Here is a 27533-nt window from a genome sequence, read left to right as displayed (position 1 = left end):
TATCTGGTAGACTGATGCTTCTTACCATTCTAGCCCTCTCTTCCAATCAGAAAAAGAAAAGAGGCACAGGCAAGACATAAAAACAACAGTCTACTAGATTATAAACTGTTCTAATAGACTACTATAAAAATTAAACACACACGCACTTCTACAGAACATTAAATCCAAGTCCAAAGTTCTTACTGGTGAGAGTGTTTTATAAATTAGTACATTCAAAGCTGTTTTCTAAGTCACTTAGCTCTACTAAACCTGTATTTCCTATTTCCTGCCTTTCAGTTCAACAGTTTATTTAGTACCTACAGTATGTCAAGCTCTGTCCTGGGCCCTGGGAACGTAAATAAATTACAAATGGTCTCTGATCCTGAGGAGCTTGTAATGAGGTCGAGGAGAAGATACTGAAAACGTGTAATTTTAACAAAAGGTGATTAATAAAACAGTGAAAGAACACTTGGGGTGTGGTTGGAGCACAGAGTGTGAGAATGAAAGAGGGCAGGGAAAGTTTCCTGGAGGAAATGTTGCCACAAATGAGTTCTGTAGAAGGTAGGCATTTAACCAGCCAGAAAGAAGAGAATGTGCCTAAGGCACAGAGGCATGAAACAGCATGATGGACCCTGCCCAGGGATGGGGGTAGCTAGGAACTACAAACAATTTTGCATTTCTAAAGACTAAATGACAGGTGGGGAGTGATGGAAGCCAGAACACAAAGACCCTGTGTGTCATCCTAGCCTGCAGGTGGACAGATGCCATTGAAGGTTCCAACTAGAGAAAGAGACAGCCAAATCTGGATTTTAGATTCAGTGCTCTGGCAACTTAAGGCGCAAGACAACATCTCTGTGAACACCATAATTACATGGAAACTTGAATAGGGAGTGAGATCTTGTTGATTTCTACAGGTTAGTGTGATGCCCTAATACACCCCAGAGTAACTTGGGCAGAGAATTAAAAATTATTTGTAAAGCCCCCTTGAGAGACTGGGGAAAAATGTGGAAATATTAAACTTCCCCAGCTGGGGAATTTCTGATATTCTTGCAAGCATTGGGGACTACCAATTTAGAAGGCTGAGCCCTTGATCTTCGGGCTTGCCCTTATGAAGCTTGTTACTGCAAAGGAGAGGTTAAGCCTACTTATAATTATGACTAAGAGTCACCCCCAGAGAACCTCTTTCGTTGCTCAAATGTGGCACCTCCCTCTAAGCCAACACTGCAGGTAAACTTACTGCCCTCCCCACTACGTGGGACCAGGGTGTAAATCTCTCTGGCAATGCGGGACCTAACTTCTGGGGAGGGATGAGCCTGGACCTGGCATCGTGGGATTGAGAAAGCCTTTTAGACCAAAAGGGGGAATAGAAATGAAATAAAATAAAGTTTCAGTGGCTGAGAGATGTCACACAGAGTAGAGAGGTCATTCTGAAGGTTACTCTTAGACATTATATAGATACCCCTTTTTAGTTTTTTTAGTGTATTAGAATAGCTAGAAGGAAATAGATGAAACTGTTGAACTACAATCCAGTAACCTTGATTCTTAAAAATGATTGTATAACTATATAACTTTTACAGTGTGACTATGTAATTGTGAAAACCTTGTGACTGACACTCTCTTTATCCAGTATAGGGACAGATGATGTGCTGATTTGGATGTATTATGTCCCCCCAAATGCCATTATCTTTGATGCAATCTTGTGGGGAGCAGATGTTTTAGTGATGATTGGGTTGGAACCTTTTGATTGGATGTTTCCATGGAGATATGACTCAATCAACTGTGAGTGATGACTTTGATTGGGTAATTTCCATGGAGGTGTTACCCTGCCCATTCAGAGTAGATCTGCATTAAGTCACTGGAGTTGTATAAAGGAGTTCACAGACAGAAGGACCTGAGAGCAACTCAGAGTGACGTTTTGGAGCAGCTACAGCTGAGAGACACATTTTGAAGACGGCTGTTGGAAGTTGACACTGACACACCATTTTGAAACGCAACCTGGGAGCAAGCAGATGCCAGCCAGTGCCTTCCCAACTAACAGAGGTTTTCGGATGCCATCGGCCATTCTTCAGTGAAGGTACCCTATTGTTGATGCCTTACCTTGGACACTTAATGGCCTTAAGACTGTAACTTTGTAACTGAATAAACCCCCTTTATAAAAGCCTATCCATTTCTGGTATTTTGTAAAAGGGGAGCATTAGCAAATGAGAACAGATGACTAAGAAAATAAAGACAAAAAGTAAATAAATAATGGAGGCGGATACAGGGTATGAGAGGCTTTGGGTGTTCTTTTCTATTTTTATTCTTATTTTTATTATTTTTTTTTTGGAGTAATGAAAATGCTCAAAAATTAAGGTGATGAATGCACAACTACATGATGATACTGTGAACCACTGATTGTACACTTTGGATGATTATCTAGTATGTCAATATATCTTAATAAAACTGTACTTAAAAAAAAGAAACAGCAGCAGCAAAGGCAAAAAAAAAAAAAAAAAGACAGTGTTTCTGAAGGTAAGAGGAAGTTTAGGATGAGGCTACTTCCTACAACGTGGATTCTCCAGTGTCACTATCAGAGATGCAACTATTTCTGAGTGTCCACTATACAACTATTCTGGGGATGCCATGAGATCACTGGACCCAGGGAACACTCTGGAAACTCGAGTCCACCATTAGGCCACTCAAAATTTATCCCTGGAACACAAATTGCCTTGAATGAAAGTTAATTGTACACCTAGCTGCCCCTCACAGACTGCAAGGTGAAGATGGGCAGAATGGACATCCTCCTCCATCAAAATTTACTTTTTAACTCAAGCTCAGGAATAGAAGCTACTGGTAAGTAGAAGAGACTCAAACAAGTTTGTGTTAATTGTGCCAAATTTGTGCAGTAGTATCCCAAGAGAGGAACTCAGAATATCACAGACTTCTGTTCCCTTAATTTTCTCTAATTTAATATACAAAATTGCATTGTACTGGGAAGCTAATGGGACATTTCAGTAAATGAAATGTTGTCACCCAGTGTATGTCTATATCATATTTCTTATCAGCCTTACAGGTTTTCTAGGATGTCCATGAGATCCTAAGGGCTGCAGTCACAGTAGTCATAGAAATGTATATCAAATTTCAGCTCATTTCTCAATCCTCTGCAACTGCTCTTCATCTGCCCACTGCATGAACAACTCATAGCAAAGTGCTAATGTAAGAAGCTCCAAAACAAAAATGGTATTTATTCTTATCAGCTGAATGTCTCATTCCCATCAGCTGAAGGTCTCATTCATTGCCTCACAAATGATCCCTTATCTCTGTCTTGCCCTGACTTCCCCATCTTCTTTTCAACATCACAAAAAAAAGCCCAAACTGACCATTACTTCCAAATATCCCTGATCCAAAATATACTCTTCCTCTCTGTCCATATATATCTTATTTTTCTAGAGCCAAGCTAGCAAAATCACACTTCTTCCATTTCCAAGGCCATTTAAAACCAAAGTAGTCCTTTCTCTTGATTTAAGTCCTATAATCATTATTATCATTTTGTAATCTATCTTGCAATGCCATCTCGATTAGCTTATACATTCTTCAAAAGCCCAGAACAAAGCTAATACATTACTAAGCACCACTTGCAATTCCTACACTGAAGCACCTGGAGTGTGGGCTGAGTAACACTCTGTTGAACAATAATCACTCTGTCACCCACATGCATTTCTTCAACCTGTATTTTCATTCTAAAAGGAAACAGAAAGAACCTCAAGAGCCTTTAGATGCAGACAAATACTGAGGGCTTTTCCTGATTTATTTAACAGGAAATGTCAAGACTTCCAGTCATCCAAGAGGGTGGCATAAGACACTACAGGGTGCTTTCCCCCACAGAATCTTTGAACAACTAGCAAAACTGACAGAGCCATCTTCCTAAAAACTCCAGAAAACAATTAAAGGCTTAAGTAACTGGAAGAGTGCCAAATCAAAAATATGCAGCTTTAAAAACAGCAGAAGCATCTTGTGGCACCCTTGCTATCCCTCCTCTACCACCTCCTAGGTATAGTATGGAGCCAGTCTATACTCCCAGTGCAGTGTAATCCATATGAGCATACTGGGGTGCTTACCGTGAAAAGTATTTTTTTTATTTTAGCCCCTGGCAATCAAGGACATCTCTGGCATCTCACTAGCTGTATACAACCTTTAAGAAACAGACAGCTCAGGGATTAAATCCCAGAGTTAACACTTTAAAATATTGAAATATACAGTGTGCAACCAAAGATTACAAGTTAAAAAAAGAAATAGGAAATGACGGCCCATCCAAAGGAACAAGATAAAAATCAAGAAACCATCAATGAAGAAGGCCAGCCTTTGGAAAAAGCAAAGACTTTTAAAAAAAAAAAAAAAAAAAAAAAAAGATATACCCAAGGAGCTAAACAAGAACAAGAACATGGAGAAAGAACTAAAGGATATCAGGAAAACAATGAATGAACAATATGAGAACCTCAAAAAAGAAAGAGAAATTTTTTAAAGGAAACCAACAGTTATACTGGAGTTGAAGAGCAAAACAACTAAAATGAAAAATTCCCTAGAAGGTTTCAAAAGGAGATTGGAATTAGCAGAAGAAAGAATAAGTTAACTTAAAGACAGAACAACTGAAATGATTCAGGTTGAAGAGCAAAAAGAAAAAAGAGTTTCGAAAAAGCAAACAGAGTCAAAGAGACTGATGGTTTATCATCATCTTGCCAATATATACTTTATGGGAATTTTAAAAAGAGAAGAAAGGGAGAAAGGAGAAGAAGGGATATTGAAAGGCATAATAGCAGAAAACATCCCAAATTTAAAAAAAGAAACGAGTATGCACATTCAAGAATCCCAACAAACCCCAAACAGGATGAACTCAAAGAGAACCATGCCCAAACACATAGTAATCAAACTGTCAAACAGCAAAGACAGTCCTGAAAGCTGCAAGAGAAAAGCAACATGTTAAGTACAGGAAAGTCCCTATAAGACTAAGTACCTTTTCCTCATCAGAAACCATGGAGGCAAAAAGGCACTGAGATAAAATATTCAAAGTGCTGAAAGAAAAACTTGCCAACCAAGAATTTTATATCTGATTAAACTATCTTTCAAAATTCAGGGAGAGATTAAGACATTCCCAAATAAAAAAAGCTGAGGGACTATGTCACCACTAGACTCTCCCTACAAGCAATGCTAAAGGATAACTTCAGACTGAAACAAAAGAACAATAGATAGTGGTTCAAAAACAACATAAAGAAATAAAGACCCCCAGTAGAGATAACTATTTGGGTAATTATAAATGTCAGTACTCTTGTATTATATTTTGTGGTATGTAACTCCACTTTTTACTTCTTACAGGTTCTAAAATGAAAATGCATAAAAAGAAATGATATATCCATGGTTTGGGACATACAATGTACAAAGGTATAATTTGTAACAAATACAACAAAAAGGTGGGGGGACAGATGGGTATAGGAACAGTGTTTGTGTATGTTATAGAAGTTAGGTTGGCATCAAATCAAACATGATTGTTATAGATCTAGGATGTTAAATGTAAGCCCAAAGGTAATCACAAAGAAAATATCTGAAAAATATATACAGAAGCAAATGAGAAGGAACCCAAATATTACACTACAAAAAAAAAAAATCAAACATGAAAGTAGGTATTAACAGAAGAACTGAGAGGAACAAAAGGTATAAGACTTACAAATTCCAAATAATAAAAAGGCAGAAGAAAAGTCCTGCTCTATCTATAGATACACTAAACATAAATGGATTAAACTCTCTAGTCAAAATGCAGAGATTGGCAGAATGGGCCAAAAAGCATGACCCAATGATATGTTGTTTATAAGAGACTCACTGTAAATTAAAATTCACAAGAAGGCTGAATGTGAAAAAATATACCATGCAAATAGTAACCAAAACAGAGTTAGGGTAGCTATATTATTATCACATAAAATGACCTTCAAGTAATACCTGTTACAATGGACAAAAAGGTCACTATATATGGATGAAGAGGTCAACTCACAAGAATACATTATGATTACAAATATATATGCACTTAATGGCAAAGCTCCAAAGTATATGAAGCAAATATTGACAGATTTGAATAGAGAAAAAGACACTTCTATGTTAACAGCAGGAGACTTTACACCATTTTCAATAATGGATAGATCATCTAGAGAGAAAATCAATACAGAAATAGAAGACCTGAATGATAAAATAAACCAAGTAGACCTAACAAACATATGTAAAACATTTCACTCAACAGAATACACATTCTTCTCTAGAGTATGTGTATCATTCCCCAGCACAGACCAAATGTTAGGTCACAAAACAAGTCTCAATAAATTTTAAAATATTGAAATCACACCATGAATCTTCTACAACTACAATGGAATGAAGCTAAAAATCAATAACAGAGAGAGAGAGCTGGAAAACTGAAAAATATGTGGATGTTAAATAAGAAACAAACAATCAATGAGTCAAAGACGAAATCACAAGGGAAATTAGGAAATATAATTCAGTGAATGAAAACAAAAACATAACATTCCAAAACTTATGGGATTCAGCCAAGGCAGTGCCCAGAGAGAAATTTATAGCTCGAAATGCTTCACTTAAAAAGAAAAAAGATCTCAAATCAGAGACTTAATCTCACAGCTGAAGGATCTAGAAAAAGAAGCACAAACAAACTCAAAGCAAGCAGAAGGAAGGAAATAACAAAGATTAGAGGGATGATAAATGAAATAAAGTTAAAAAGACAATAAAGAACAAAAAAAAACCCAAAATATGGTTCTTTGAAATGATTGATAAAATCAGTAAACCCTTAGTTAGACTGTCAAATTTAAAAAAAGAGCAAGGGAACAAATAACAAAAATCAAAAATGAAATGGGGGGCATTACTTCCAACAGAGATAAAAAGGATTTTAATAGGATACTATGAAAAACTGTACACAAATTAGATAACCTAAGTAAAATGGACAAATTCCTGGAAACACACAAACAATCTACACTGACTCAAGAAGAAACAGAAGAGATAAACAACCATTAACTAGCAAAGAGATTGAATCAGTAATCAGAAACCTCCCAAAAAGAAAAGCCCAGGATCAGGTAGCTTCAAAGGAGAATCTGACCAACATTCTAAAAAGAATTAACACCAATCCTGCTCAAAATCTTCCAAAAAATCTAAGGGAAGGAAACACTTCCTAACTTATTCTATGAGACCAACATCACCCTCATGCCAAAGCCAGATAAGGACATCAGAAGAAGTGAAAATTACAGACCAATATCCCTTATGAATATTGATGGCTAAACTCAACAAAAATTAGTAAACTGAATCTAACCAAATATTAAAAGAATTATACAACATGAATAAATGGGATTTATTCCAAGTATGCAAGGGTGGTTCAACATAACAAAATCAATGTAATATATCACATTAATAGAATGAAGGGGATAAAACCACAATGATCATCTCCATTAATGCAAAAAGGCATTAGACAAAATCCAACATCTCTTCTTGATAAAAACATTTAGAGATCTAAGTTCCTCAACATGATAATGGAATATATGAAAAACCCACAGTTAACATCATACCAATGATGAAAGACTGAAACGTTTCCCCCTAAAATCAGGAAAAAGACAAAGATGCCCAGTGTCACCACTGCTATTCAACACTGTACTGGGAATCTAGCCAGAGCAATTAAGCAAGAAAAAGAAATAAAAGGCATCCAAATTGGAAAGGAAGCAGTGAAACTTTCCCTATGTACAGATGACATGATATGTATATATAGAAAACCCTGAAAAACCCACAACAAAGTTACTTGAGCTAATAAATGAATTCAGTGGCAGGGTACAAGATCAACACGCAAAAATCTCTAGTGTTTCTATAAACTAGTATACACTAGTAAGGAACAATCTGAAAAGGAAATCACAATAAATAAAATTCCACTTAAAAGAGCAACCAAAATAATTAAACATCTAGGAATAAATCTAACCAAGGACATAAAGGACTAATATGTGGAAAACTACAAAATACCGCTTACTGTATTGTCAGTGGGAACGTAAAATGGTATAGCCACTGTGGAAAACAGTTTGGCAGTTACTCATAAAATTAAGTATAGAATTCACATATTACCTGGCAATCGCACTTGTAGGTATAGACCCAAAAGAAGTGAAAGCAGGGACTCAAACAGATATTTGCACACTGATGTTTACAGTGGCATTTTTTATTAGAGAGATTGTAGATTTATAGAAAAATCATGGATAAAATACAGAGTTCACATGTACCACCCTGTTATTAACATCTTGCACTGGTGTGGTGCATTTGTTACAACTGATGAAAGAACATTTGTATAATTGTACTATTAACTATAGTCCATGGTTTACACTAGTAGTCACTGTTTGTGTTACATGGTCCCACGGTTTTTTGTTTTATTAAATTTTTATTCTAGTGTAGTGGCATTATTCACAATTGTCAAAAGATGGAAGCAACCTAGTTGTCCATCAACAAATGAACGGAAAAACAAAAGGTAGTATATCCATACAATGGAATATTATTCATCCATAGAAAGGAATGAAGTTCTGACACATGTGACAACATGGATGAACCTAGAAGACATTATGTTGAGTGAAATCATCCATATAAAAAAGGAAAAATATTTTATGATCTCACTGATATGAAATAATCAGAATAAGCAAATTCATAGAAACTAGAAAACAAGTTACCATGGGCAAGAGTGGGGGTAGGGAATGGGTTGAGAATGCCTAACTGGTACAGGGTTTCAGTTAGGATGATGGAAAAGTTGGTAATGGCTGGTGGTGATGGTGGCACAACATTGTGAATGTAATTAGTAATTTACAACACTGAATTATATATTTGAATGTGGTTAAAAGGAGAAATTTAAAGTTTTATATGTCACAAGAATAAATTTTTTTAAAAAAAACCATAAGACTGTACAACCAAACATGAATCCTAATGTAAATTATGGGCTATAATTAACAGCATAATTAAAATTATATTATTTCATCAATTATAACAAAGGTACCACATTAATGCAAAGTGTTAACAACAGGGAAAGCTGTGTATACGAGCGAGTATATTTGGGAATTCTGTATTTTCTGCATGATTTTTCTATAAACCTACAACATCTAATAAAAAACTTAAAACGCTTATTCCAAAAAAAAATAAAAGGTTAAGGCTAAAGAGGTAAGATACATGCCCAAAGTTAAATAGCTGAACCACTCAAAAAAAGGAAAGGTTCAATTATCAAATCCATTCCTTCTTCCAAAGTTATCCTTACCCTCAATTTGATATTTTTCTGTGTGTTCTATCAGGTTGTAAGAATCTGCACTAAAGGAAGGGGGCAATACTTCAAGTAATCCAAAATGTCTGATAATGCTGAAGTCATCCATATTGACTATGGAAATGAATAAAACGATTGTGGGGCTATCAGTCCACTCTTTCACCAATGTGAAAGAGTATTTACACATTCTTGAATACAGGAAAAAAAGACGCTTTAACAGCACCCCAACAGCTTTGTAGAAAAGCTTGCCCAGGGCAGAATTTGACAGGACAAATGACTTACCTACATAGAATCAAGAGTTTGATGACATATCACGTCTTTGAAGTGTGGTATAGAATACTAAACGGTTCACACCACAAGTTACCCAAGCAGAAATGGTTTCTGGAGGTTTGAAGCTGTATATACCCCAAAAAACACTCTCTAAATCTAATCCATTCCTGTGGGTATAAACCCATAAGTAGTACCTTTCCATGAGGTTACTTCACCTAAGATGTAGCCCAACCAAACCAGAATGATTCTTAATCCTACTACCGGAGTTCTTCGTAAGTAGAATGAAATTCAGACAGAGTGAGAGAAAGCAACAGGAAGTAAGAAGCTGAACATCAATGGAATTCAGAAGAGAAGGGAGAAAGGAGACACCACCATGTGTCTTGACATGTGACAAGCTAAGGACCACAAATTGCCAGCAGCCAGCCTCAGAATGCCACAGTCTTTGAGAAGAAAGCATCGCCCTAATGATGCCTTGATTTGGACTTTTTCCCACCCTCAAACTGTGAGCAAATAAATATCCATTGTTTAAGCAGAACCACTACATTGGCATTTGCTTGAGCAGCCAAGGAAACTAAAACAGTTACAATCAGAAGGTACTGTACATAAACAAATAAATAAATGGGTTCCTAGAGCAAAGAGTATATATTAGAATGATAGACTTCATCAGACAAGTGAAGTATCTAGGCAAAAAATGTTCTAAATTCAAAATATCTGATTGTACATTCCTATCAGTTAGAAAATGAGAACTTATTTCCAATATTTACATATTTAATTACAAATAAATAAATACACATATACTAACATATAAATGTTGTGTACATTATAAACACAAAATAGAAATTTTTAAAAAATAAGGTAAAAAGGATATAAACAGGCCTTCCAAGATATTCTTCCCGCACCCAATGGACTATTAGACACAGCCCTTAGGGTTCACCATCCCACTTTGAAGACACTGCTTTAAAATACTTATAAAGTTCAAAGCCAACGGTGATTACTCTAATTAACTGGAAAACTCCTGAATTACTTGCTTTTCCTTGCTAAAGAAGAATTGCCTTTATTGTCCAAAGCAAATCCATTAATATTCTAACAGTAAAAAGTCAGAAAATGGGAAAAGCACAAAAATCTTGGAAGCTTTACATTGGATGGTAGCAAGAAGCTACAACGTGTCAACAACCCAGAAGCAAAATTGATTTTGTTCATTTTTTATCTGAACTGTGTCCCCTATAATTGCTGTGATTTACAGACTCAGTGCTTTAACTCACATGCTATTTCCAGCCACAGGAAGAAACTGAGTAGACATCAGAAAACTGTCACATAAATAGACACTTACCAGCTCACCTGGGGAGTGCAATGTTGAACAAGCAGTAAAGAATGCCAATTTTATTTATTTTACTACTTGTAAACTCCCTGAGGAAAGGGGTAGGCTAGTAAATTTTCTGAACATTCAACCCTTAATTATTCACACAAGCAGTCAGAGAAGAGTCACAGAGAAGTTAAAATGAATAAACTAAAAACTTTTATAATCAGCTTTGTAACAGAGAAGACATATATTCAAAGACAGCTAGGTATCATCTCTCCTTAAATTACATAGGGACCATCAGCTCAAAAACAACAAAGCACATCAGTTAAATGTATGGGCCCTGGCATCAAGGGACTGACTTGATAACTCATTAGTTGTATAACCTCAAGCAAGTTACTTAACTTTTTTTCCATATCCTCATATGTAAAATGAGCTTGATAATACTAACTACTCTATGGGTGTGTGGAGAAGAGTAAATGATATAAGGCATTTGAAGTACTCACTCAGCACAGTACTCAGTAAATGTTTAATAAATATATATTTTAGTATTATCTGAGCTCAAAGCTTGGTATGGAAGTCAGCAGGGAAGAGGGCAAGAGGATGTAATTATGGTCAAGTATATTGCAAAGTGATGTAAAAGTCACTTTATGGCCACCTGCCACTCTTCTAAGGATATCTGAGGAACATGTATGTCCCCTAATTGCTTTTGTGGAAACTATGGTTTTTAATCAGATATCTATTCTAGGAAATCAAGAAGAGGAGAAAGCTGCTTTTCTTACCAGGAGAAAGGGTTTCCGTCCCTATGTTTCTGGAAGCCTAGTTACCTGTCACAGAAGAAACCCTAGTTCTGTGTGATGAAGGTCCCCGGGGACCAAGACCAGTACAGAAGGCAGAACTCATACATTACCTGTGCCCAATGGTTTTTAAATACAATCATGCATGTTTCTGGATCAACTCCCTGCAGACTCACAGCCTGCTGGACTTTACTTTCTGGGGCAACCGATGACATCATAAATTGCATAAATCAATGCTTCTAAGTCATATTTAATTTTCAGGAAAATTTGGTAAGCAGTTGCTAACTTTCAAGTATCACATTAGAAACTTCTTCGAATTTCACTGTCACCTTCAGAAACCTGTAAAGACAATAACGAAAAAATGCATCTCATTATGTTCTTATATTAAACAGGACACCAATTACTGAATTTATGTAAGTAAAGACATTCTCAAGGTCCAACACAGAACAAAATATTTCCAAAGCAGATAATTTTACTCACTCTGAACACTTTCTTATTTTCTCTCACCCTTGTTACTACAAATATAAAGTAACGTACCCAAACTACATGCATAAACAACTACTGGGTTTTCTACCACAAATAACCCATTTGTGGGTTATTCTAGATTATTATTCTAAACCACTCAAGTCTAGTTTCTATAAGAAAGATACTAATATAATTACAAATTACAAAACAAAAACAGCTAAATAACAATCAGTAATCAAGCAAGAAACTATGAAATCAATATTTGTGGAGTTTAAAAAACACCCAGTAGCAGGAAAGCCATTAGTAAATAGTGACAGAAATAAACGGCTTGATGCAATTTGGGGGAGTTATAAACAGCACCCAGACTTCTGGGTCCAATAGTATTGGATAGTTCTGTTTTTTTGTTTTTTGAATAAATGACTGTCATAATGGAATTGAAAGCATTCTCAGTCATTTTGTGGCTACAAACGAAGTTAAGTTTTCGAGAACTTCTGAAAAAGAATTCCAAGTAACCTTGACAAATCAGAAAAAGATATGGTACATCAAAAAAACAAGATAGTACTTATTACATGTGAGTACAAGGTACCAAACTTACAAATGAAAAATGAATTATGTGCATAAAGTATGAAGAAAGCCTAGCTACAACAAAGCCAATAGGGGTGAAAAGATATTGAAGTCATAGAGCACATAGTGAATATGATCCAGCAATGTGCTGCTCTCTAACAAAAGCAATTTGATGGTGTTATTATCTCACCATTTTCATCATACCATAAAAAGACTGGGTTCAGATGATAAAAATTATTTTTTTTCAGTGTATGGATGGGAAAGAGTGCAGAGAAAAATGATCACATAACAATTATCGGAGCACTGAAAAACAAACTCCATGATCAAAGTTTCCAGACTTGTAGTGCCAAAAGAAAAAAAAAAAGGAAAGAAAAGAGGCTCTTTTCAACTGCATGTATGAAGAGTATTACAAGAACACTCACTAACTGTTCTTCTCTACAAACAATAAAATGTGAGAAACGGGGCTTAAGGTGATGATTCAGGCTAGATTTATGGATTAAGTTCTTTGCAGGGAGTGGAATCAAACACTGGAAAAAAGTTAGCGAACATTCAAAACAAATACTTTTGTTGAGGGGGCAGACATCAACTATTCAACATTAAAGGATCTTTAAATTTTTCTGGACATAAGAACAGAAAACTCACAAAAACTGATCGTTTTATTAAAAAAATATTTTTAAGGAGCGTGGAAGAGGATAAAGTCATGTAGAAAGAGTAAGGCCCATTAGAAGAAGGCTTGCACATTACGTACTTGAAGGCAACATCTTGTGTATCTCTTCTATGACTATTTTATTATCAAAATTGGTGAATTCCACAACCAATAACTCTTAATAATAAAAATTTATTGTTTTCAATCAAACATTGTCCGCTACCACCCACGGCCCTTTGCCACTGAGAGGCATGTTTTATTGGGTCCACCTGGTATTTTAAAAATCAGGAATGGCCTCCCCACATATACAGGGTATGCATTCTCCAGTCCCCACAGTAAATCCCTGTAGTCCTACTGCCAGCCTCCTCACCTCATTTAGATTATCTGTTTAACCCTTAAAAACATTAAAGTGTGCAACCCTGTTTTAAGTGATGTGATAAAACAAGGTTCTGACTCAAATTCCTCATTGTCCTAAACACTGTTTTTCTGTGAAAATGTCAAGGCTTTTTATTCAGATGATGTAATGCCAGTAACAAAGAAAATCAGAGTGTTTATCCCAAGGCTGAAAAACTAAATATCCCTTAAGATCCCTTCCAGCTCCAGGAATCTAAAATTCTTTCTCAAAGGTATGAGGGGAATGTGCATCATGTCAATTGCTTCTAAATCAAAATTAGAGACATATGCTCTTTAAGATCCTTTATGTTAGCTCTCAGAGGGACCTTATATGTAATCTTATCAGATAACAAGACTGCAATACAAACAGAATAAATATCTTGGCCAACGTCATAAAATTACAAGTTAGTTTTGATGGAAATCAAATGCAAATCTCTTGACTCCCAGTCCAGTGTCTAGGAAATGATATTCTCCTTTCTACTGACTATTATCCCTGGCCCTATTTCCTTAAGGAATCTTCTCAGAGGAAAGTATATCTCAAATGGTTTATGCTTAGCCAATCCAATCCTTTTAAGGCACATACCTGAAGAACCTAAATCTCTCATAAACAGAGAAAATACAACATATAGAAAACTTGGGTGAGAAAGGAGTTTGGAGGCAAGTCAAGCAAGCCAATGTAAGAAGGAGAAAAGCTATGCCAGAAGATCCTATCAATGAAAATACTACCTAAAACACCCAAGACAAAAGAGTTGGATATTACCAATCTCTCTCTCTCTTACTTACATGTCATCGGAGTATTAAAGCACTGGCATGTCCCCAAGGCAATATAAAACTGAAAGAAAGAGACAACTCCATACTTGTGAGAAATTCCACAAGGATATATTTCCCCAAGCACCAAAGTTTTCAGTATATCTTCTACAATTTCCTGTTATCAGTCTGTACTTTTTTTTCTTTTTGTAGCTATTCCAAGCTTTTGACTTAACTCTCAGATCCACAGTCCAGTGAAGAACAGAGAAGGACAAAACCAAGCAAAAATCTGTCAGCATGCAAAAGCTGCAGTCACTAAAATATGTGGCATGTGGCATGAGGATGGCATTACCAGACATTTCTCTTTTATGGCCCTCTGCCTCTTCAGCCTAAGACATCCAAAGCTGGGAATGGTTACAGTAAAGCTTGCCACTTTTGCCACGTGTTCAGCCTGCTGCTCATCCTCCAAATGCACACATCAACTCAAATTCATGCCTCAGTGAGAGCTCTATAAACTTCATACCCTAAAAACTGATTTTTTTTCCCTTCAAAAAACCATCCAGCACCAAAAAATATTGAAGGAACTCTTTTCCCAACAGTAGTTGCATGTCGTTCTATGCTGTGGTTGTTGAGTTTTCTGGTATGGGGGAGTGGAGAAGCAGGGAAGAGATGAGCTGTCAAAATACATGTACAAAAGCCTGATATTTCAGCACAGAGTCTACACTGCAAAGGTATGAAAATTGACTATATGATTTCCAAAGATACTACTGAGCAGCTGCATTTATACTTTTCATTAAAATTATATATATAAAAATATTTTCCATCAATAAGGAAATACACATTATATTGAATATTGTTGGAGACAGAGAAAACTGACATAAGAATCATATATATTTTTATTTGGTCCCTTTTTTGAAAGTATATATCTTTTATTTGACTATGAAAAAATAAAAGCACATGCTTTCATATCACAGATTATTAAAAGTACCACATAATCATAAAAGTTTAGATTCTATGCATCTAAATCACACCTCCTTTCCAAGGTAAAAATTCCTTCAACCTTATTTCTAGGCAGACATCTCAAATAATTTTAGATTGTCTTGGAAGGCTACAATCCTTTGGAAAGCTTTAAATAAAATCACATTTTTTCCTGAACTACCAATAACTATATTTTGATATATCCCTTCTACAATGATCAGACTGAACTTACATTACAAACATTTTGGTATTTAATTATATTATCTCATACCATTCTTCAATGCTTTCATCTATTTAAATATAACATCTTCTAATAATGGATTATAAAAGTTCCTTAAGGGAAAGAAACGGGATGATTACCTTAAGGGGAAGCAGAGTAGATGGGCATTTTTACTAAGGGAAATGTGATCCCATTTCCAAGTCCCATGGGAAGGAATCAATTGAACATGGAAAATCTGAAGGCACACCAAAAAAGATTTTGATGGAACAAAAGGAGAAGATAAGGTCAAGAGCACAAGTAGTGGTGCAAGCCAACTATACCTAACAGACGTACATAGAACACTTCATCCAACAGCATAATATACATTCTTCTCAAGTGCACATGGCTCATTCTCTAGGTTAGATTATATGTTAAGTTACAAACAAGTCTCAATAAATTTTAAAAGACTAAAATCATAAAAGTATCTTTTCCATTCACAATGGAATAAACCTAGAAATCAATAACATAGGGAGAGGTGGAAAATTTTTCAATATATGGAAATTAAACAATACACTCTTAAACAACCAATGGATCAAAGAAGAAATTACAAAGGGAAACTAGGGAATATCTTGAGATGAATGAAAACAAAAACACAACATACGAAAACTTATGCGATATGTCAAAGGCAGTGCTCCAAGGCAAATTTATAGGTCTAAATTATTACGTTAAAAAAGAAAAAAGATTACAAAATAGTAACCTATCTTCATACCTGGAAGAACTAAAAGAGAGGCAAATGCAACTCAAAGTGAGCAGAAGGAAGGAAATAAAGATTAGAGTGGAGATAACTGAAACAGAAAATAGAAAAATGGACCGAATCAACAAAACTAAAAGTTAGTTCTTTGAAAAGATCAGTAAAATCAACAAACATTTAGCCAGACTGATAAAAACAGAAATGAAAGGGGGAGCTTTGCCTTACAGAAATTAAAAAAGACTATAAGAGGATACCATAAATTACATGCCAACAAATTAGATAACCTGGATGAAACGGACAAATTCTTAGAAACACACACATTAGCTAGACTGACTCAAGAACAAATAGATGATTTCAACAGACAAATAACAAGCAAGGATATTGAATCAGTAATCAAAAACCTTCAAATTAAAAAAAAAAAAAAAAAAAAAAAAAAGCCCAGGTCCAGATGGCTTCACTAGTGAATTTTGTTAAACATTCAAAGAATTTACACCAATCCTGCTCAAACTCTTCCAAACACCTGGAGAAGAGGGAATACTTCTGTCCTAGTTTGCTAATGCTGTGGAATGCAAAAAACACCAGAGATGGATTGGCTTTTATAAAAAGGGGGTTTATTTGGCTACACAGTTACAGTCTTAAGGCCATAAAGTGTCCAAGGTAACACATCAGTAATCGGCTACCTTCACTGGAAGATGGCCAATGGTGTCCGGAAAACCTCTGTTAGCTGGGAAGGCATGTGGCTGGCGTCTGCTCCAAAGTTCTGGTTTCAAAATGGCTTTCTCCCAGAACGTTCCTCTCTAGCAAGCTTGCTCCTCCTCAAAACATCACTCACAGCTGCACTCCGTTTCCTCTCCTTGAGCCAGCTCATTTATATGGCTCCACTGATCAAGGCCCACCCTGAATGGGCGGGGCCACACCTCCATGGAAATATCCCATCAGTTATCATCTGCAGTTGGGTGGGGTGCACCTCCATGCAAACAGCCCAATCCAAACGTTCCAACTTAATCCCCACCATTATGTCTACCCCACAAGATTGCATCAAAGAATATGGCTTTTTGGGGGGACATAATACATTCAAACCGGCACAACTTCCTAACTCATTCTTTGAAGGCAGCATCACTCTAATATCAAAGCCAGGTAAAGATGTCACAATAAAAAAAATTACAGACCAGCATCCCCTATGGAAATTGATGCAAAAATCTTCAACAAAACACTAGCAAATCTAATCCAACTGCACATTAAAAGAATTACACATATGATTAAGCGGAATTTATCCAACAAATGCAAGGGTGGTTCAACATAAGAAAATCAATTAATGTAATACACCACATTAACAGAACAAAGGAAAAAAAGCATATGATCACTTCAACAAATACACAAACGGAATTTGACAAAATCTAGCGACCCTTCTTGATAAAAGAAAAACTCAGAAAATTAGAAATAAATGGGAATTTCCTCAATATGATAAGGGCATATATAAATAAACCCTAGCTAACAACATACTCAACAATGAAAGACTGAAATTTTTCCCTCTAAAATGAGGAACAAGACAATCTGTTACTCAACATTGTATTGGAAGTTTTAGCCAGAGCATTTAGGCAAGAAAAAGAAATAAAAGGTATCCAAATTGGAAAGGAAGAAGTGAAACTTCCCCTATTTGCAGATGACATGACATACACACACACACACACACACACACACACACACACACACACAGTCTAGTTTGCTAATGCTTCCAGGATGCAAAACACCAGAAATGGATCGGCTTTTATAAAGGGGGTTTATTTGGTTACAAAGTTACAGTCTTAAGGTCATAAAGTGTCCAAGGTAAGTCATCAGCAATCAGGTACCTTCATCAGAGGATGACCAGTGGTGTCCGGAAAACCTCTGTTAGCTGGGAAGGCACCTGGCTGGCTGCTCCAAAGTTCTGGTTTCAAAATGGCTTTCTCCCAGGATGTTCCTCTCTAGGCTGCAGTTCCTCAAAAATGTCATTCTTAGTTGCTCTTGAGGTGTTTGTCCTGTCTTAGCTTCTCTGGAGCAAGAATCTGCTTTCAGAGGCCATCTTCAAACTGTCTCTCATCTGCAGCTACTCTCTCAGCTTCTATGCATTCTTCAAAGTGTCCCTCTTGGCTGTAGCAAGCTTGCTCCTTCTGTCTGAGCTTATACAGTGGTCCAGTAAACCAATCAAGGCCCATGCTGAATGGGAGGGTCCACACCTCCATGGAAATTATCCAATGAAAGATCCCACCCACAGTTGAGTGACCACATCTCCACAGAAACATCCAATCAAAAGTCTCCAACACAATCAACACCAATACGTTTCCTGCCCACATAGGACTGCATCAAAGATAATGGTGTTTTGGGGGACATAATACATCCAAACCAGCACAATATATACATACATACACACACACTCCTAAAAAATCCATAACAAAGCTCCTGTAGCTAATAAATGAATTCAGCAAAGTGACTGTGAATCAGGTCAACATGTAAACATCAATAGTAAGTCTATACACCAGCAATGAACAATCTGAAAAGAAAATAATTCCATTTACAATAGCAACTAACAGAATAAAATATCTAGGAATAAATTTAATCAAGGATGTAAAGGACTTGTACATGAAAAACCACAAAACATTGCTGAAAGAAACTAAAAAAAGTAAAATAAAAGGAAAGACATAACGTTTTCATGGAATAGGAGACTATTATTAGGATACTAATACACAGGGCAATATCTTCTGGAATGAATTAGGCAATGGATTCTTAAACCTTATACCACAAGCATGAACAACAAAGGAATAATAGACAAATAGGACTTAAAAACTTTTGTACATCAAAGGATATCATCAAGAAAACAGACACCCAACAGAATGGGAGAAAATACTTGGAAATCATATATATGAAAAGGATCTAATATCCAGACTCTATAAAGAACTCCTATAACTCAGCAACAAAAAGAAAAACAACCCAATTTTAAAAATGGGCTAAGCCAGATGTTCTCACAAACATCAAGGATTGACAGCTTGGTATGCCAAGCCCTCTATCTTGGGGCTTGTCCTTATGAAGCTCCTTACTGCAAAGGAGAGGCTAAACCTACTTATAACTGTGCCTAAGAGTCTCCCCAGAGTACCCCTTTGTTGCTCAAATGTGGCCCACTCTCTAGCTAAGCCAACTTGGCAGGTGAACTCACTGCCCTCCCCACTATGTGGGATCTAACTCCCAGGGGTATAAATCTCCTGGCAATGCAGGATATGACTCCCAGGGATGAATCTGGACCCAGCAGCATGGGATTGAGAACATCTTCTTGACCAAAAGGAGGAAGCAAAATTTCAGTGGCTGAGAGATTTCAAATAGAGTCAAGAGGTCACTCTGGTGAGCATTCTTATGCACTATATAGATGTTCCTTTTTAGGTTTTAGTGTATTGGAATTGCTAGAAGTAAATACCTGAAACTATCAAGCTGCAACCCAGTAGCCTTGACTCTTGAAGATGACTGTATAACTATATAGCTTACATGGGGTGACAGTGAAAACCTTGTGGACCACACTCCGTTTATCCAATGTATGGATGGATGAATAGAAAAATGGGGACAAAAACTAAATGAAAACTAGGGTAGGATGGGAGGGGGATGATTTGGGTGTTCTTTTTTACTTTTATTTTTTATTCTTATTTTTGTTCTTTCTGGTGTAAGGAAAATGTTCAAAAATAGATTGGGATGATGAATGCACAACTTAAGATGGTACTGTGAACAGCTGATTGTACACCATGGATGACTGTATTGTATGTGAATATATCTCAGTAAAACTGAATTTTTTTTAAAAAAAATGGGCTAAGTCAAATCAGCAAATAAATTCATTAACCTCCCCCCAAGTGGGACATGACTCCCAGGGGAGTGAATTTCCCTGGTGACATGGTACACAACTCCCAGGAACGAGCCTGGCCCTGGCACTGAGGGGTTGAAAATACCTTCTTGCCAAAAGGGGGAAAAGATGGGTAACAAAATAAGGTTACAGTGGCTAAAAGATTTCAAATAGAGTCAAGAGGTTATCCTGGAGGTTTCTCTTATGCAAGCCCCAGCTAGATACCTCAAATGGACAGAGTATGCCATGCCCTAACCAACAGTAGTCCCAAAATACCTAGGTTCCTATCTGAGATTCTATAAAAGTTTCACTCACTAAGTTTATCTCTCAGAAACTTAAATCCACCAAAGTGTGCCTATGCCCAACAAACCTAAAACCCAGAGACAACAGCTTCTTTAAGAACAACAATCAGATGAAACTCCCTTCCCCATAACGTTGACACCCCTTTTCAATATGAACAAGTTAGGATGGTCTCTGCTTAGACATCCCTGAAGATCGAGAAAAGGATTAAACAAAAGAGTGGGGTAGCAACAGGTAAGATAGGATTTTAAAAAGGATTACAAATACTGAACCTTTATATAAATTTTTTTTTAGTTGCTAGGATATTAGAATAGCTACAAGGAAATAACTGAAAAGGTATAACTGTAACCCATAACATTCTTTGAAATTTGCTCTATAGCTACTCGCTAAATTATACTTTGAAAGTCGTCACCTTCCTGTATATATATTTTAAAATAAGGAGCTAACTGAAATTGTGGAACTGTAACCCATAACATTCTTTGAAATTTGCTCTCTAACTACTTGTTAAATTGTACTTTGAAAGTTATCACTGTTATGTATATATGTTAAATTCCACAATAAAAATTTTTTAAACAAGGAATTAAAATGAAGTAAAAAAAAAAAAATGGGCTAAGGACTTGAACAGACATTTCTCCAGAGAAGATAGACAGATGGCCAATAAGCCTCTGAAAAGATGCTCAACATCATTAGCCATTAGGGGAATGCAAATCAAAACAACAATGAAATACCACTTTACACCCACTAGAATGGCTATTATTAAAATTAAAAAAAAAAAACAAAACAGAAAATAACAACTGTTGACCAGAATGTATAGAAAACAGGAACTGTCACACAATTGTGGGCGGGAACATAAAACAGTATAGCCGCTCCAGAAAATAATTTGGTAATTCCACAGAAAGTGAAACACAGACTATCACATGACCTGGCAATTTCACCTGCAGGTATACACCCAAAAGAATTGAAAGTAGAGACTCAAATAGGTATTTGTACACTAATGTTCATAAGAGCACTATTCACAACAGCCAAAAGGTAGAAGTATCTCAAGTGTTTAGCAATGGAAGAATAATAAAATGTGGCGTGTGCATATATATACATATAAAGACACATACACGATGGAATATTATTCAGCCATAAAAGGAATTAAGTCCTGATACATGGAACAACATGGATGAACATCATTTTAAGTAAAATAAACCAGACACAAAAGGAAAAATATTGTATGACTTACTGTGGAAATAATTAGAACATGCAAATCCATAGAGACAGAAAGTAGAATACAAGTTTCCAGTGGGGTGGGGGGAATCAATACTTAATGAATAGGAGAAGAATTTCTGTTTGGGGAAATGGATAAGGTTTGGTAACAATGATGATAGCAGCATATGCTTGAAAGTGGTAGCTGAGTCTTAAAGATAAAAGAAAAGTTGAGTCTTTTCATAGAGAGTTACTAAATCAGAAGTAAAACAAGGCAATTTCCCCCAACCCTGCCTTCTTTTCCTCTTTTTCCCACCTGATACTTCTCTGTTCGGTTTGTGGAAATGGTTAGAAAGTTTAGGTAGATTTAAAGTGGGGAATAAAGGACACCTTAGTTTCCTAAGAATGCAGTAATAAAGTGCCACAAACTGGCTGGTTTAAAACAACAAAAGTTTATCCTCTCACAGTTGTGGAGGCTAGAAATCCAAAATCAAGGTGTCAGCAGGGCCAGGCTTCCTCTGAAATCTGTAGCATTCTGGCACTGGCTTGCCATCAATCCATGGCATTCTTGGCTTGCTGCATAACTCAATCTTTGCCTCTGTCACGTGGCTGTTTTCTCTCTGTGTTCAAATTCCCTCTTCTTGTAAGGCCACCAGTCATACTGGATTAGGATCCACGCGGATCCAGTTTGCCCTCATCTTAACTAATAATATCTTCGAAGATCCTCTTTCCAAATAGGATCACATTCATATGACTGAGGGTTAGGTCTTGAACATATCTTTTTGAGGGACATAACAAAGGGTTATGGCTAGTAAGAGTTTTAGTTCAGTCCTCCAAGCCCGAAAGTCCAAAAACTTCAAGTCCCACCTTGGAGATCTGAGGTTTGCACTGGGAGACCACGTCCCAGTACTCTAGCTCTAACTCTGCTTAGAAAGTAATTAGGACTAAATGATGATTTCTTAGGTCTCTTCCACCTCAAAAGTCATTATTTAATGTATTTCACTAAAGAAATATTATAACATGACTGGGGACCAATAATTGCAACTGATATACTAACGAGGGGAGGGATAACCATATAATCATTAAAGAAAAATGATGGCCTTTGTACAAAAATCTTTGTAACGATTCTAGTTGTAAATGGGATTCTATCCGTATTCTTATTATTAAAGTATATTTTGTTTAAGGAACACACAACACAGTAATCTAACATATCAAATATAATTTCACAACTTTTTTTCTTCTTTGTCTTTTTTTTCTTTTCCTGAACAACTGCCAGTGGAGAAACTCGTTATTTTATAACGCACTTTGGAATGCCCCAAATTAGGTACTACTAAATACATTTAAAAGTCCATCACTGTAAATGTGCTTATCATGTAAAATTCCATCTCAGGGTAAAGACTCTTCAAATACTGGGAACACCTGAAGCAAGGGGAACCTTGTGCCCTTAACAATAAGGGATAGCAGTGGAGGAATTCATTTTGGGTCAAAGGACCTCAGACAACCTCTGTTTAGAGCCTAATAAAATCCTATTAAACCTAAATCCTCCCTGTGCCCTAATCCTCTGGCCCAGTTTCCTTTTCTCTCTCACTATCATATCACATAGCAATACTCACCTGTGAAAAATAAAAGCATCTCCTACACTTTGTCCTAAGCCTCCCTCAACATGCCATAGTCTCACTTCTAACTCATTCACTGCTAAACTTCTATCGTGTCATAAAACAGTATCTTGTTTGGTTACACCAACTTGCAGGTCACCAATTAACAACAGAAAATATACACAAAGAAAATTCTCTCAATACACACATTCAAATGGTTTCAAGCTTTGACAAATGCACACTTCAAAGTAGTAACAAGACTACAAAAAGCTGTTAATTATGCCCACCACATTTTACACTTTAATTTCAGAAGAACAAACAGCCAACTAGGTCATACCTAAGTGCAGTGCAACTGACTGATAAGCAGAATATATAGAGAAAGGAAAATTAATATTCAAATTCATACCTGAAATTTGTTTGGGGACTTAATGTGTAAGACCTGTTTAGGAAACTAAGTCTCTACAAGCAAGGATTTGGAATGCAAAAATTAAAGGTTTTGTAAACTATGTGAGTGTTGAGACATCAGCCCATTGGTGATTGAACAGAAAAGTTTCTTATACACATGGAGTGATTTGTTGAAACATGAAAACTGGACCATTCTTGGGACCAGTCTCCCAAACAACCCAATCAATCATTGTAATCTTGGTAGTATAGCCCACCTTTTCAAGACACTATTTTGTTGAAAACTATTAAGGAACAACTGAGTTAAGATTTCTACCACAAAACCATAAAATTTAGCCAAGGTAAATGCAGAAATAAGATTATCAGACAACTTCTATGGAATAGTACTTTAAAACAGATATTTGAGGTAGAAGTTTTGAATCCTTCTAAGAAGAACCCTGTCATACTCATGAAGTTTTTCTCAAGAAATATTCCTGGAAAAAAATACATAAGTTTTTGACCAAAATGTCTTGGGAAAGTAGGTGCTTTGACAAATTATGCAGGTTAGTCTGATACCTATATCTGTAAAACTAAATCAATAGCAGAATTAGTTACCAACTGCCAGTTTTTCAAATGCCTTCATATGAGAAATTTCAGATATATGACCTGTAGTGTAATCAGGATGATGTGATGGTTACCTTTTGGAATAACAAATGAAAAATCTCCTTTTCTTTATACATAAGAAATACTAAGTACAATGAGTGAGGTAAAAACGAAATTCCATGAATCTCATAAAGTGTGGGCATATTTTAGTGGAAAGAGGAGGCCACAGTTTTCAGCCAATTCTCAAAGGAGTCCATGAAACAATCCCCCATCAAAAAAGTTTAAAAGCCTCTTTAAAGATGCATTCATAGTGATACCATGAAGAATCCCAAACAGGCTAAAAGCTAGTTCAAATTCTAAGAGTATTACTGAAAAAATAGTTGTAGAACTTTGGTGACTTCTATGATAACAAAAAAGTTTTGTTTCAGAAACTCATGGGTTGTTTCAGCCTGTGGGGAACCACACTCTTGAATAAGAATATTTTGTAAAATTTCATGTCTGGCTAAGTACCTCTACTCCTGCTCCAAATACTGCAAGGTGATGTGTCAGATATACATAGTGATTAGCATTTATTACAATGTTAACAACAGACTTGGTAGTCAACAACTAGTTAGTCTCCTAGAAGACAGCCTCATGCTGATTACACCAAAGCCAGAAGCACCTTTCTCCATTGTCTATGAAGTGGACCACAAACAGGTGGGTGCCTTTTGTGTAATATAAACATGACAGAAGTGGAGTAAAACACTGTTTGCACATCACCAATACAGGTATCTTGCCTTCAGATAGGTAGAATAATAGGACTATATGATAATCTAAGAATATGACATGAAGCTTTAATTTCATATTTCTTTGTTTTTAAAAATATAGAAATAATGCAAGACTTCTTTGTATGTAAATATAACAGTTCCTCTACTACAGTACCACTATTGTACCAAGAACTGAACAGACTACTTTTTTCCATATCCATGAGTAGGTGAATTTTTTACAAGTATATGTAAACTACTTGTAAAAATATCTTATTTTTATAAGATAAAAATCTACTGGCCTAAAGTAGTTTACCACTCAAATATATATTGCATGGGTTGGTTTATCATCAAGATAAGATATCATATTAATAAAATTTAAAAGCAGATGTTCTAGAAGCACTGAAAAATTCCAGGGTAAGAAAAATTTAACTCAGAATCTCTCCCTCTTGAGTTACAACTACATAGGCTTTAATAGTATAGAATCAAGCTCAAGATTTACACATATCAAGAGCTGACTATTATGAGAAGTAAAAACAGATAGCATCTTATACACCCCACGAGGGAACATAAATTGGTGTTCAATCTATAGACAGCAATTTGGCAATAGTCTTCAAAATTAAATTTGATTAGCAAAACCACTTTTGTGCATTTATCCTATGAATACACTTTCATCTTACAAAATGATACAATAAATAATAGCAAAAGTTGACATTCATAGAGCACTAACTGTGTGCCAATTTCTATTCTAAATGCTTTATACCATTAACTCATTAAATCTTCTCAATCTTGTGAGCCAGTATTCTTTTCTTTTACAGATAAGGAAACAGAGGCGCTCAGAGCTAAAAGGAATTGTCTAATCAAGGTCACACAGATATCATGAGGTCAGACTCAGAGTACATTCTCTTAATTAGTAGGCACCTAACTACATCTATATCCTTGGCTGCATCATTTAGAAAGATCTCAAATATCCATTATCAATGGTCTGGTTATATATAAACGTGCCGGTTTGAATGTATTGTGTCCCCCAAATGCCATTATCTTTGTGGTCTTGCTGGACAGACGTTTTTGGTGCTGGTTAGATTTGCTTGGAATGTGCCCCACTCAGCTGTGGGTAATAATTTTGATGAGATGTTCCCACGGAGGTGTGGCCCCGCCCATTCGGAGTGGGCCTTGATCAGTGGAGCCATATAAATGAACTGACTGAGAGAGAGAAAACTCAGTGAGTGCAGCTGTGAGTGATGTTTTGAAGAGGAGCAAGCTTGCTAGAGAGGAACGTCCTGGGAGAAAGCCATTTTGAAACCAGAACTTTGGAGCAGACGCCAGCCACGTGCCTTCCCAGCTAACAGAGGTTTTCCGGACGCCATTGGCCATCCTCCAGTGAAGGTACCTGATTACTGATGTGTTACCTTGGACACTTTATGGCCTTAAGACTGTAACTGTGTAGCCAAATAAACCCCCTTTTTATAAAAGCCAATCCATCTCTGGTGTTCTGCATTCTGCAGCATTAGCAAACTAGAACAATAATGGAATATAATGTCAAGGTGAAAAAAAAAAAAAAAAAAAGAGGCAGATCTGCATGTACCCATATGGAAAGGCTGCCAAGATACATACAGAAAAGTTAGTATTGTATGCCCCTATCTGTGTAAGAAAAAAAGTAATGTATTACCCTGTATGCTTGTAAATGCACAGAATATCTCTGTAATATACACAAGAACTTTAACTTGGCTGCCTGAGCACAGGGGCATTGGGTGGCTGGGGGACAGGACAGGTAAGGGGGGGGAGACTTACCTTTCACTGTGTACTCTTTTTGACTTTTTGAATTTTGTACCATGTATTGTACTACTTAATGAAAATATTTTCTTAATTTAAGAAAACAAAAATAAAAGAACACCCTAAATGAAAGGAAATTACCTAAATCCCACTTAAGTGTAGCAATTACACTGTGCATGAAGTCTCTTCTTGATCACGATATTAAAGAGTGCCTGCACACTGATTACAGCCTCACGGGTATGAATAGGGATATGAGTATCTTAATATAATATTTGAATCCATTATAATGACCACAAATGTTGAAATTTAGCATAAAAACACATAAAGGAAAACCAACTACATCTGTAGCTCTAAGAGTTGTTAACTTCCAATGGAATAAACAAGAATGAAAATGATATGTCAGGGAAGTGTAAAGAATTCAGAAGCATAATATTTTTAAGGACCTTTTCATAAAATACTTTTTTCTAATATCATTGTGCATTAATACTTACTGAATTAAATTTATACAGTTCACCTTCAGCCTATGGGGTTCATACATATAGGAATTAGTAAAGTTAATGTTCTGCCATACTTTTGTCAGTCTAAATCAGCGGTTCTCTACATGCTCTAATGTGTTCTAATTATCTCTGGGGTTCCTAGGACCCTTTTTGGGGGCCCCAAGGTCCTCAATAATTTTTTAAAGACCTTTTTTTAAGACAAAACAATAT

The 27533-nt window shown here is 36.1% G+C and overlaps 1 protein-coding gene across 3 annotated transcripts in view; it reads right to left on the bottom strand.

The window, feature by feature from the left end:
• The window catches only part of FAM160A1 (family with sequence similarity 160 member A1), a 291232-nt gene that overhangs the window by 105878 nt on the left and 157821 nt on the right, over positions 1 to 27533 (bottom strand). For all 3 annotated transcript variants that reach the window (XM_037830813.1, XM_037830812.1, XM_037830815.1), the window contains one exon: positions 11752 to 11977. In XM_037830813.1, the coding sequence (XP_037686741.1) occupies positions 11752 to 11865 (114 nt within the window). In that variant the 5' untranslated portion in view covers positions 11866 to 11977. The remainder of the gene's footprint in view (positions 1 to 11751; positions 11978 to 27533) is intronic.

This window comes from Choloepus didactylus, chromosome 3 (assembly GCF_015220235.1).
Source record: "Choloepus didactylus isolate mChoDid1 chromosome 3, mChoDid1.pri, whole genome shotgun sequence".
NCBI lineage: Eukaryota > Metazoa > Chordata > Mammalia > Pilosa > Megalonychidae > Choloepus > Choloepus didactylus.
The sequence above is the reverse complement of the archived record's forward strand: the minus strand, read 5'-3'. Positions and strand labels throughout refer to the sequence as shown.